General features: G+C 44.9%; 1 protein-coding gene across 9 annotated transcripts in view; it reads right to left on the reverse strand.

Moving 5' to 3' along the window:
• The window catches only part of FARP1 (FERM, ARH/RhoGEF and pleckstrin domain protein 1), a 1178254-nt gene that overhangs the window by 28866 nt on the left and 1135720 nt on the right, over positions 1 to 13668 (reverse strand). For all 9 annotated transcript variants that reach the window (XM_069640745.1, XM_069640749.1, XM_069640747.1 and 6 more), the window contains exons 25-26: positions 4546 to 4653; positions 1812 to 1963 (exon numbers count right to left, since the gene is read on the reverse strand). In XM_069640745.1, coding sequence (XP_069496846.1) covers positions 1812 to 1963; positions 4546 to 4653 — 260 coding nt within the window. The remainder of the gene's footprint in view (positions 1 to 1811; positions 1964 to 4545; positions 4654 to 13668) is intronic.

Consider the following 13668-nt stretch of genomic DNA (forward strand, 5'->3'; position numbering starts at 1 on the left):
GAGGGAGACCTTCGTCCCAGATGTCATCCAGAAGGGGTACGGCGAGGACAGTCTTCCTCTTGGCCTCGCGTCGTTGGTACAGAAAACCCTCCTTGTCCTCGGGGCAGAGCTCGGATGCCCTCACAATCATTGCGTGGAAAGATCCAATCTCGTCGGGCAGGGAGGCACAAACGGGAGGCGACAGGAGGTCCATTCCGTCGTCCTCGCCGTCGTCATCCATACATGTCGCCGTGTCCGGTCCAGTGTCGTCCCCATGGACAGTGAGGAAGGTTGAGCAGGCCATGTAGGCTGGAACGGCGGTGCCGGATGGATCTTTCTCTCGCTTGGAGGACTCCCCGACAGGCTTGGCTCTTCTGTCGGGCCTGTCTTCCGCTCCTCCGTCGGAGGTAGGGGCAATCTCGTCCTTATCTCCGTACATAAGGATTGTATTGCCAACGAAATGGCCGCCGAGTTGTCCTGCGGCACTGGAAACGACGGCTGACCCGGGCCCTCATCAGCGCCGCCGTCGCCCTCGTCGGGATCTCTCCAAAGTGGTCGGGCCTCCTCAACGCGCTCGTCAAGGCCCTCCAAAACTTCCATGAGCTCCTCCTCGGAGGCTGAGTCCGTGTCCATGATGACCACCAGCGTTGGCTCGTGGACGATGGCGTCGGGGTGGATGTGCCCTGCCTGACAGCCGAGGAGCCCGACCGTTCGGCACTCCCGGTGTCCGCGGACTCGCGGTGCTTAGCCTTCTGTTGGGCCCCCGTCGCCGGGGTGCCCTCACAGGACTTAGAAGACCACTCCGACTTCTTTCTCTTCTCGCCTGATGGGCTCTTTCCTTCCAGCCAGTTGGAGAGACGAAGGTGACGGCCCTTCAGGGTCCGTTCCGACATGTTCCCGCAAATCGCACAGTCCTTCTCCACGTGCGATTTGTCCTCATGAAGGCAGTAGGGGCATTGCGAATGCTCGTCCTCAAACACGTTCTGTAGCTGGCATCCAGGGCAGATCCTGAACAGCTTGCCGGGCGTCAAGCTTCCTTTCTCCTGGGCCATGTCCGGGTAGGCCTCAACCTTCCAGAAGTGTAACTCGACGAAAACTTCACCCTTGAGGGGCGTATAAGAATCTGAAACGGAGCCCCGTTAATCGGCTGTAGAGACGGTGGAGCTTGAGGCTCTATTTAACCGAAAAGAGAAAAATTCTCTGAAAAAAAGCGCAAAAACGCAGCAAAGCTCGAGAGCTATAGCACGAGGACTCCCAACACTTGAACGTGCGGTAAAAATCTCAGGATGGCTGCCAGAGGCGGGGTTTAGGGAGAGGGCAGTCATTGGCTGGGGACAGTACGACCCAGAGATCAGTGATTGGTTACTACTAGGAAAGCCAGATCAGAAACGAAACTGATGCTGATTTTTTTTCTGTACCGAGGATTCCCAGCCTGACGACGGGGAATATTCATGAGAATGTGAATCCATGCCAGACCCCATGCTGGAGAAATTACTTCATTGTAATTTACTTTATATTACTTCGAATTACTTCAAATTTGTATATGTATTTGTGGGGTAAGGGGTAGGAAGGGGGTGCGGGAGGGGCTTGGGTGGGGGTGGTAGTCAGAGGGAACAAGGGTCGTGCCCCCCCAAAAAAACATTTTAAGTATAATTTCGAAGCAATGTCCACGAAATAAATGACAAAGTAATTTTGTTCGGTGAAATAACATGGAACCATAGAATAGACCTGGAAAAATAAATACCCCCCTGAAGCATTCCAAGTGAAATATATCCATTTATATGCTACAGTGCCCGAATCAATAGGTTGTAAAACTTCCATCTGTGACATACCGCTCAAATGTATATTCGCTTTCAGCCCGGAAGAAGTAGACATGGGATTTGAAATGCAGCTTGAAGACGTAGTCTTTGTGAATGTTTTCCGTTTCAGAAGGGATGGTAAGGGAATATCCCAGCAAAGGCAAGCTGGCCAATGGATGATTGTCCTAAAAAGAGAAAGGAAAATAAGTGAGCTACAACATTTCAAGGTGCAATAAGTAACTGAATATGTTGGATCGGAATAATGGAGTACCGCAGACTGGAACGTACCAGGCTGGAAGAGTTCTTGCCTGAAAACCAAGGCATACAAACAAAAAACCTTGAAAATCAAATTACAAGGCTTACTGAAAATTTGTCTTGAACCATGAGTGCCGTTCTTTAACCAAAGAAGAAGAGCACGCTCCTATAACTGGCCTCAGGAGCTTTGTAAGGGTATTAAAGCGGTCTTCTCTGTGCCAGGAAGGGCCATTCAAATTAAGTGCTTGGCGGATGTATGAAAGCTTTTTGATTCTGTTTGATGCTGGAAGTTCCCCAAATAACCATCGATAGGGAGACATGTTATCATCTTACTCATCCTTAACACACACACACTTAAGGATGTTATGCTTTGACCAATGTTAACACAGCTCACTTCTGGCTTCTCTAGGCTGCATAAGGTGATGGAAAGGCAGCAGCCAATCTGCCTCAGTCTAAGTGGATAGGAATGCCCCTGCAACAGCCTGCTGCCTGGTTTCTGAGCACAGACTAACTGCTGCGGTCAGAGGTAGTAGTGCAAAAGAAAATGTAAAGCAACTGTGACGCCGGCAGGAGTGCAAGAGGGCAGAAGTACGGTAAACACGTTCTAAGATCATATTTTATCATAAGATTATACCAGGTGAGCCAGGCACACAGCTAAATGTGGCAGGTGGGCAAAGAAGGTGGTCCTCCAAGATTGTTTTTCATTTTGTTTTCTATGGGCTAAACATGTTTTGGATTAGAGATCATTGTAAAGAAGGTTGTAGGAGGTTTTTTCTAGCGTCTACTAAACCGTACAGAAAATGTCTGAAGAGGTGGCCCTTTTTGTTTTTTTTGTATTCCTGGTCAACCCCAATTTGACACTTTACGTTGTCATACAAGAGTGCCACACCCTTTCAATGTATAATAGTGCAAGAAATAATCTAGTGGCATAGTGACCAAAACACTTAATTCCATGGAAGTGGTGACGGTCCTGACTTATCAAGCAACAAAAGAATTGTTGGGGGGATGCTGATAATCATCTCAATGTGGCGCAGAAGTGTTTGTGAACACTGAATGCACACAACTGTTAATCAGCAAACATGAAATGGGCCAAAGAGCAATACCAAAGATACACAGATCTAATAAATATCCTCTTGCTGCTAAGTAGGCCCCACAAGAGACTGGACGAGTAATTAGCATTAACAAGAAAATCAAGTAAAATTAAGCCGTTTACTTCAACTTAAAGAGAACCAATCTGGGAACCGTAAAAATAGTGATAAAATGTAGGGGAACTCTGTATCCAGTTTGGCATAAACATTGAACGGCAGCTAATGAGGGATGATCCGCTTGGATATATTTGCTGAATTTGATGTAGAAGACTTCCTATCTGTCTGGCCCGCCTGTTCTCTATGGTTGTCCTTTCGAACTCTGCACTGTTGAGGACCCTAGACTGTTAGATTTTCATAAGAAGAGGAAAAGGATTTAACACTAAGTAAACCACTGGCTCTCCTTCGATAGTCTAAAGTTATGTTACTTTCCTTTAATAATGATGGCATAACAGATACCAGCTCTGGTCGACTATCAATCGACATGGTGACTTAGCCGGTCTAACCTATAGTGCTGGGTGAGTCTCATTGGGTTTCCAATTGGTGGAAAAAGACCAAAGTTGTCCCAGGGTGATCAACAGTCTTCCAGGCATATGGCATAACTAACTAACTAACACACTAACTAACACACTAACACACTAACACACTAACACACACACACACACACACACACACACACACTAACACACACACACACACACACTAACACACACACACACACACACACACACACACACACACACACACACACACACACACACACACACACACACACACACACACACACACACACACACACACACACACACACACACACACACTTCAAGTGGGTTGCTAGGGCACTGTGCCAACATTACATAAGCACACCACTAGTAGAACAACCATCCCTGTTAAAAGTAAATTTAACCAACATAAATATGGTGCAATACTTTCTGACATTAATCAGGTAAAAAGGGGTACAAAGGACAATTGACTTGACTTGTATCACAAAGACAATTAGCAGTAGAGTAAGCCCAAAACATACTACCCCCCGTCCGCCAAGCACAATGACAATTTTTTAAGAGTAGAGTACAAACAAACTCATTCTGTGAGTGGGTGCCGGCATATGAACTCCAGGAATCTTTTCAGTCATGCATCACGGAGTGTGGCGGTCCTGTCCCTGCACAGCAGGACAACCACCAAATATGTAGGAAAGGGGTGGAGGGTGGGAGTAATAAGCACTATGTACAGACATTTTCACTGGTCAGAACTGATTAACAAGCTACAAGAGGGGCAGGAACCTTGCAGTGCTGACTTAAATACAGCTTGCTGGCCCTCAAATTGAGAAGATACCGGCAGAGCAGGGTTTGACCTCTCAGACGATTATACTTTAATTACCTGTCAGTTTCAATCTGCTGGACTTCAGCCAGTCTGCTGTAGGGTCTTACCTGGTGCGATTTGTAGAAATACAGGCAGAAGTTGGTAAACACTACCCAGAGCTTCTGCCACCCATTGCTGTTTTTAAACTTTCTCAACAAGTTCCCGGATAATTGGTTCTGCAAACAAGAGAAAACAAGAAAAGTGTAAACACCATCAAGGAAGTACCACACAGCGCCGTCACACTGCTGGCATAAAGCAAGAATGAGCAAAAGGCCCTTTGTGTTGTTTAGCCTCAAACCACCCCTCTCCCCTCGGCTGAGAAGACTTTTAACCATGTCCCCTCCCAGAGAGCATACCCCGCCCAGCCCCCGCAGGTCACGTTCGTCTAATGCGGCCTCCCACTCATTTCCCACCTTCATAGAAAACAGTCTGCTGATACCTTTGAGATGCAATAACCTTTCTGTCAGATTTAATTGCTTTCTACTCCAAATTATTCAATTTAAATGAGCGCATTACTGATCTCGCTTTTTCGATTGATGTCAATTACACGGACGTTTTCTGGTACTCATAAAATGCAAGGGCGTCAATTACTGCCCGAATTCACTGTATCCATTAAGAAGCTTTTTAACTGTCTGCTTACTGCCTCCACAGAAAAGCTACTCGTATTCCTACGTCTCGTGAAATTCCCCTCTGGAATTCCCTACTCTGGTTCCAATAAGGATTCTAGGGGCCCAGCGTCTACACTGTACTAATTAGTGAGGGGAGCGTGAAGGAGAGCAGTGCACAACATGGGAAATGGATGCACCAGCCCAAGACTTAAGAGGACTCCAGGTCTCTCCTGGACGGGATTATGAGGATTTGAGGGGGTACAAACGATTTTTAAGACGCTTTGACTACTATGTGCTCCACATGATGAAAAGTTCAGTGGCTGCTTAGGAAAGCCGGGATGACGGGGCGCCTGGATGAGTAACGCTTTTCATGGACATGGATTCTGCAACAGGAAATGTCCACAACCCAAAACAGAACAATGGGATGATTGTGGTGCCTGCACTGTCTGCTCACTAAAGTAGGAAGCCATGAGAATGAAAGTGATAATGAATGGTGTTTGCCATTGTATCTATCTGAAGAAGGACCAAGTTGAGCACAAGCCTCTCACATTCACACATACAGGCATACCGCTCCAGTCACAACATCTGCCTCACACCGCCACCTTACTGCCTAGATATAGAGCTTTCTACAGGTTGGTTTAGTATGTGTGTTTATATTTATTTCGTTTATTAAGATAATGAATGTAAACTAAACAGACGTGCACATACAGCGGTCTGCTTACTGGAACGCATACAGGCTTAGGTTTGTTATAGTATGTACACTTTTTTCCTAGAACATCACCTTGAGGAAAGCCAATGACGTTAGTGCTCGGCCTGAATCCATGGTTAGCTAAATCGGTCTATACATTCTTTGGTGCAGCCGGCATGGAAGTCACTAGTCACTGCAAAAATAGATACTTAAGTACTTGAAAAGTGAAAAGCAATCAACAATTTCATGAAAATAATTCCAAGATATGGATCCCATGGCAATATCTGCCCATAACTTGTGTTAGGTGTCCCCTTCGGTGGCTGGGCCTCACTTTCTGGTCCTACTACAAGTATATCAATCTAGTCTCCTGCTCCTTTTACGTGTTTCCTGTGTAGTTTGGGGGTTAGTGTTGGTGTGGACAGTTGCAGACTCACCCTTTCTGGGTACACAAGGAGTTTCGGTTTGAAGCAACATGCTGCATCTGTATGCATGTTCCTTCTGTTGGTGATGGTTCACTTAGGTTTCTTGCTGAGTATGAGGTCACATCTATATTTTTTAATATATATGGGTGGGGAACCCGTTTTTAGCATATTTTAATAGTTCATCTTTCACATCCACAGTGCTGAATATCCTTGGGGTCCTGAAGGCCATATATATCCAGCCCACGCAAACGTCTATACTAGCATCTCACTCTACTTGGAAACCCACTAGATGTTTGTACGACGCTGACTAGGACGTAGACCTGGGATGTGTCTATTGGCCTTTTTACAATTTGAACTTTGGCCTTTAATAATAATTAGGACAAGGATAGGGGGCTTCATGGTAGGGGATTGCTTGGACAGCAAGAGTAAAATAACAATTTACCTTTATGTTCATGCTCTATGTTTATGGCTACTGTTCTTAAGTACATCGAACATAGTTTGTTCTATGTTGCTTTCAAAGGAATATCACTTTTGTACATTTTTCCATTCACTTTGTTGTATTAATGATTTGCATGAGTGATCGAAGACACTAATGAATTGGATGATTAATTTGTTCAAAAATAATAAAATAAATTGAACTTACGCTTCATTTAATGTATGCAATATAAATTGTTTTGGTCAAGTCCACAAATGCTTGTAGCCTCATTTACAGTATAGTTAAAATGCTTAAATAATTCTTAGGTACATGAATGGTCCTGTTGGGAAAACATTTTCCATTATTGACCTTTTCCTGTTCTTTAATTTCCAATAGCCACTGAGCTCCTCCTTTTGGGTAGGTAGAACCCCCAGTAGAACCCCTGTACTGTATGTCATAATTTAGGTACCATATGCTGTGCGTTGGTCCATCTTGTTTTATGTTAAGGTGTAATGTGTGTCATGTGTGTCATGTGAGTGTGCACCATATGCTATGCTGGCATGTTTGGTGTGTGTTAAGGCGTGTGCAACGCATGCTCCACGTGCTGGCACTGCATGTTATGCAGCTGCCAATTATCAATCGTGCTGTTTAGGGGAATTGCAACATTTCACACACCAACAAAAACAGAATGGGACCACGCTCCATCTCTCACTTGAATGGCTGTCATTCAATGTTCGGAAGCAGGCTACTGGGCAGTCACATTATCTGGAAGGATTTCTATTGGCTTTAACAGCTAATGTACCTAGCCATCGTACAATGCACACAATCCTCTCAAAGCAATAGCTCCAAAACCCAACAATGCATTGGTACTAGTGAAGATCAGGGACTGCTGACTCACTAACTATTCACAGAGCACGTTTGCAACTATGTCAGACATCAAAATGTTGCATATTACTGCAATTTCTATTAACATGCTCGCTCCATACCTAAATGACAACAGATACACCCAGTAGTTCAGAAGAGACTAAGATGCAAAACAATGTACAACTCTCAAACCACAACACTCGGAGCTAGGTAACTGGAATGGTTTCAAAGACTCAATGCAATCTTCAGCTACTCCACTTGCAGCATGTTTCAACATTTCATCAGGCATGTCTACCGTGGACCTGCTTGAATTGGTGCAGAAGATCTGACACTAACTGAGGTTCTGTGGGCTTACAGCGTTTTACCTCATAACTCTTGGTGATATCATGAAAGCATAGGCTCTGCATTCGGTACCAGCAGACATGTGAAATGGTAACAGGCCGCTGACAATTGACCAATCCCGCAGGCAGGCACGCAAAGTCACTGACAGTGAGTGCATCCTCTACCACGAGAAAGACAGAAAAAGGGAGGAAAGACACAAACAGAGAATAAACCACAGCAGTGGAGTAACAGCCACAGAGACTCAAACACAAGAGCGTGATGTGCGCATGAACAAAATCTGCTACGGCAAAGGAAAGACACTGAAAGCAAGAGACACTTCTGCAAGAACAGTGGAAGGTGCCCCTAGGTTCATTGGAATATTGACTGCCAAACGGTGGAAGGAAACAGTATAATCAGCCATGCAATGTCTCCATTTACTGCAAAATAGTCAAACCTCAAATCTTCAGTGACATAAATAACATGTTCTATTCTCTACTCTTCAGCTCTGCCACACCATAGCAAACCTTACAGAAATAAATAACATTCTGGACATGGTCACCTATGCTGAAATAGTTATATGCGTATGTTTACATTGGAAGAATACACTCAATACCTTTAAGTTTACCAAACTGTGTGGTTTTGAGTGGAGACATGCACATGCCTATTTTATGATTTCCCCATTCTCCCGTTTTTATTTCAGTATTTTTCGTGGGCACTTTTTATCTGAATACATACTCTGCTGTGAACGTAATATAGTCACAAGAATGCGGTCACGCCAGGGCAGGAGTAAGACTTGTGCCATGGTCTTACCAGTCAATGGAACTGAGGGACACTTTCTTTAGCAATTTAGCATTTGTTGGGATTTTGCACGAATGGACATTGTTCCATAGGATCGATCATAAAAGTGATTATTACAGGGGAATGATCTGCACTATAGAGCAATTGACAAGACCGATTACCTCTTGGGAGGACACAGATTTGTCTGATGATGTCATCACTCCTTTCCCTGGGATAGCCTCTTCCCATGTAGCCAGGGGACAGCAGCCACAATCCTGACCCTGGGGGCGGCTCTATGAGGGAGGACCACATGGGGGAAGTGACCCTCAGGGGAGAAAAGACATTGTTAGATAAAGACACATAACCCCCTTCCCTTTTAGGGATGTTCCTTCTCTTCCTCATGCCTTAATGGCAAGCCTCTCCCTCAAACTCTTGCCAGGTCTACTTCATACAGTCCCAAACATCAGACAGGGAGTGATATGTTAATAACGGAGACGAGGAAGAGGCAGGAAGCAGTTGAGCTTATTACCAGTGCGAGCCATCGTCGGCTTCCTCAACATTATACTAAAGACACAGTGACTTCAACGGACACGAGAAAGAGGAACAGATCAATGAAGATCACTGGGACCGATAAGCGAACTGAGCGGTCTAGTCTTTGGAAGCGGCTCAATTTTGCCGGGAACTTTAAATTCACTGCAGCTGACAGATGGCATGAGGGAGAAGTGCAGAACTGTGTAATGATTCAAGCCGCGCATAGACCAAACAACACTGCGGGAGAGCAGGGTGTGGGAAGCGAAGCAGAGGAAAATCCCGACCGCATGAGAGGAAACCAAATGACAGACGGCTCGCCACCTGTGTGTTAGGGAGAATTTTCATTTCTGTGCTAAAATCTTCCCACCTTAGAGACCCCTAGCTCTATTGCTGGACTTTAGGACTTTTTCATTTTCACCATGGAGTGAGTGAGACCTTTGCTCACTCTCTAAGGTGTTTGACCCGATTTGGATTATGCATTTCCCCCATTTTTGGAGTCTGACAAACTCCACATGCATCTACTTTTTGTATGGTGACACACAGCACCTTCAGTGCAGTGTCACAGAGACAGCCTTTAGATTTCTCATAAGGTTTAACTACCTTTTCTTGTGTGAACTACTGTTCCCAAGAATAGTAAAGTGAATTTGACTTTACTTACCTTTTCTCTTTGTAGGTCCAACACACCCCATCTTATGTGGAGCGCTGGGGGTTACCCAATAGCCCCTTATCCTACATTCTCATGTAACATTTTTTATGTTACCCTCACTTCTTTAAATGGCTGGTGGCAGTGGTTTGATTTTCCTACCATTGTGCTATTCTACCGCAGGCCGAATCCTCAGCTGCAGTACAGCACCCATGGGTGACCATTTCATCAAAATGTCCCCGGTCTTCTTTTTGCACCATTTTCTGTTTGTGAGGTCTTTCTTGGGTTTTACTCTGTGCGTTGAGCCAGGTTTGAGCCCTTTGTTCGTTTTGCCTTTTTCGGGCTTCAGCCCTGAAACCCACCTCTGGCTCCAGTGTGTCTGGAAGGCAGGATGTGAGGGAGTTTCCTGAAACTCCCCTATCCATTGTCTCTAGGAATGCCTGAATGAAACCAGTCCTGATTGGCTAGCTGGCTGTCCCTTCAGGATAGCCACCCTGCTGTGTGACGGTACGACTCTTTCATCGCCAGGCATTTCAAAGCCTTCAGTTTAAATGTGTTTCACAGTTCATCACATTTTTTTGGGGGGGTGGGGAAGGGCAGATAAGTGGTTGGGGGGTTTGGGCATAGGTAAAAATAGGTTTAGTACAGTGGGTTTGGGGGAGTACCCCCCCAAAAAAAGAATTTGATGAACTGTCAAACACGTTTAAATTGCAGGCTTTTAAATGCCTGATGAAATGATATGGAACGGTGATTGACAGCCTAGACTGAGCATGAATGGGAGAAACCTGCTTAAAAAGGTGAGGGTTTTGGGACTATAGGCAGAGTCGACCCTTGGGAGAATCACCAGACGAAGAAACCAGGAATGAAGCTTGCTGCATCCTCGTGGACCTTTGAATTTCCCGGTTAAGTCCTGCTGCTGTGCTGAAACTCCTTTTTCGATTCGACAGAGAAGCTCCGGAAGGGATGACTTCTTCCCTTGGGTTAGTGGGACCAACTAACCCTCAGACGATCTCCACTGGACGACCTTCCCAGACTTGCTGTACTTCTTTGCTACTGCAAGAACCGAGTGCCAGAGGTTGATAAATCCGTAGTCAAGTGCAGCGTCTGAAATCCGGTTAGAAGCTCCAGGAGTCTCAAGGACCTTCCAGAGGGAGGACGACCAAAGCTCGAGTCCCCTCACCAGAGTGCAGGACCCAAGGAGTGAAGGAAGCCGAACCGGTATCCGAGATCCGCAACGGTGCTCTTTACTAAGTGTTGAAACCGTGCAGTGCTGCTGAACCGAAAAGAGCCTGTAGCTGCTGCCGACCACCCAACTACCGCCGCATGAGCCCTCCAAACGTCCTCCCTCTTGTCCCACGACTGAGGATCAGGAACACGTTGTCTGCGCCGCTGTGGGAGGACAGAATCAAGCTGGACCACTTCTTCAAACCAGAGGTACTGTTTAGACTTGGGTTACTTACCTCTGTCTTTTTAGCTGTGCTTTTCTCAGGTGGGAATGGCACTGGCTTGCCTTTAGAATTGATTCCAACTCTCTTTCCACAGGCTTACAAGCTTGTGGCCCTACAAGTGATTATTTTTTTTTTTAAACAAACGCTCTAACTTTGTGCAAGACTTCGATTCCAAGAAGTGCCTCAGCTCCATACACTGTTTCAAATTGACTTTGGCTGTCTTGGCTCCCTGCAGACTCTTCTAGCCCACTGACTTTGATCTTGTTTGTCCCTCATAGGTGGTACCTTGTTTTAGACTGTTACTGCTGGGAAAGGATGGTATAGATTTCATTTGAAGATTTAAGTATCCTGACATATACTGAGAACCTGTTTAACCTTTTCCTTCCTTAAATCTTTCCTTTCTGCAACCTCAGAATCTGCAAAGTATAACCAGTGCGACATAAACGCCATTACTGTCCTTATGATTGAAGGGTATAGGAATTGCGTAAGAAGCATATCCAAAGATTTATATTTACATTGTTGCATGAATTGCCTTTTAAAGAATGCTTATTTAAAAATTGATGTTAAATAACTATTTATAACTGAAACCTTGAGTGTAAGTGTTAATTGTATTTATGAATGTCATTGCTACAGTCACATTTACCCCTCTTGAGATAGGCCTGGGTGCTCAGTCACACTACCAACTTGTGTAGTACAGACCTATACCAAAAGGTGGGTTACCTAATAACAAGCAGATAAGTGTTGTGTAGTCTCACACAGTGTGACTGCATCAATTCTTACCTAACACTGTGTCGGAGAGGCATCGGGAGCCGCGCAGAGTGGAACAGAGTGCAGCGAAGCTACAGCGGCTGATGGGACAAACGCTGAGCCATCAAGCTGCACAGAGAAGAAACAGAGGCGCAAGAAACATTCAAAGCACTCAGTAAGACCAGGGAAGACGAACAGGTTACTGGAGTGCCTGAGAATGCATGCCGCTCCATGAAAGTAACGAGAGAAACGCTGAATGAAACCTGTGAAGGGTTTAGCGTGGTCTTAAACCATACCACAAACGTGTCACTGGGACCATACCTGAAAAGAGGAAATACAACAAATAAGAGTATGAATGTTTAAACAAACTTTGAGAAACCGGAGGTGATAAGCCAACATTGGGCAAACGTCACTTTGTGGGCAAAAAGAAAGATAACTGCATATAGGTCCTGGCAGGAGAGTATACCAGGCAAAGTAAAGCATTTGAGAGGGATTGTACTATAAGTGGTTGAAAGATTGCATCCAAGACCAAGCAGGTGAGTACACCAGGCAAAGTCAAAATGTGTGTAATAAAGTACAGTGGAAGAGAATCTCAAGGAAGACCCATGCCCTTGAAATTGTGAGTTGAGAACACCTGGCAGGGGAGCATATCAGGTGACCTGCGAGTCTGGGACCCACACCCAAATTGCATCTATTGGAAAGGGAATCCCAAAGGAGGATTCATGCCTTTGAGATTTTGAGTTGTCCTGAATATGAGGAGAAATCTGGGGAAGGGAGCCATTCCGTGGAACTGTGAGAACACCAAGAGGAGGGTGTTACCCTCTTGGGTGGCAAGGACATTGCTTGTTCATTGTTTGAACTTTTGCATATTGGTGAAAAGGAAGCTGGGGAAAAGGATCCCTTCCCTGGAGCTATAAACCTTGTCCACTTGGAACATATTGGTTTGATTATACCTTTATGTTGGGTTCAAAAAAGTTAACACCTGACAATCAGAGATAATATCCATTGCACCTTAGAGTTAGTTTACAATGTGTGGGCCAGAATAGGATTAGGGACACAGGACATTTTGCATTGGGCACATTGACAAAAGACAGACCCCTTAGTTTTTGGTTGAGGTAGCGAATTACCTCCTTGGTTCGGGATAGTGAGGTCTTTTCCAACCCCTTCTTGATTTGAATAAAAGCGTATAACCAAAAACCATGAGTCATCTGTGTCCACGTCTCATTGCTGGCTCCTCACAACACATAGTGACATGTTCGGTGTCAACCAACCCACTAATTCTATTGGAAAATGGAGTCAGCTATATTTCTTCCATGCATACAATGGAGTTAGAAGCTGAAATAAGCTTGCTCCTTTTCATTGTGGGTGTATATTTTGGTTGACAAACCAAATAAGTAAAATCCGGGCTATGTTTTCAGGATATTCATGAAGAGCCTTGTGAGAAAGATTTGCATATGATCAACTTTGTTACATATTTGCATGTGTACTGGTTGTTCCAAAAACCCAACTAGAATCTATTAATCAGAGCGTTGACTGCCCTGGCCCTAAAGTATGTAGCCACTCTCCAGCTACAGGATTAATATTGAAATCATATTCTGGAAATTAAACTAAATCACCTTGAACCAAAGAGCAGGTTACTGGGAGTGTAGTAGTGGACTTGAAAACGTAGGTTCACCAATCATCTACAGGGTTTTAACTGAATTTGGTTTGGATGCAAGGGAGACATG

Source organism: Ambystoma mexicanum, chromosome 7q, assembly GCF_040938575.1.
Source record: "Ambystoma mexicanum isolate Mex_15411 chromosome 7q, UKY_AmexF1_1, whole genome shotgun sequence".
Classification (NCBI taxonomy): domain Eukaryota; kingdom Metazoa; phylum Chordata; class Amphibia; order Caudata; family Ambystomatidae; genus Ambystoma; species Ambystoma mexicanum.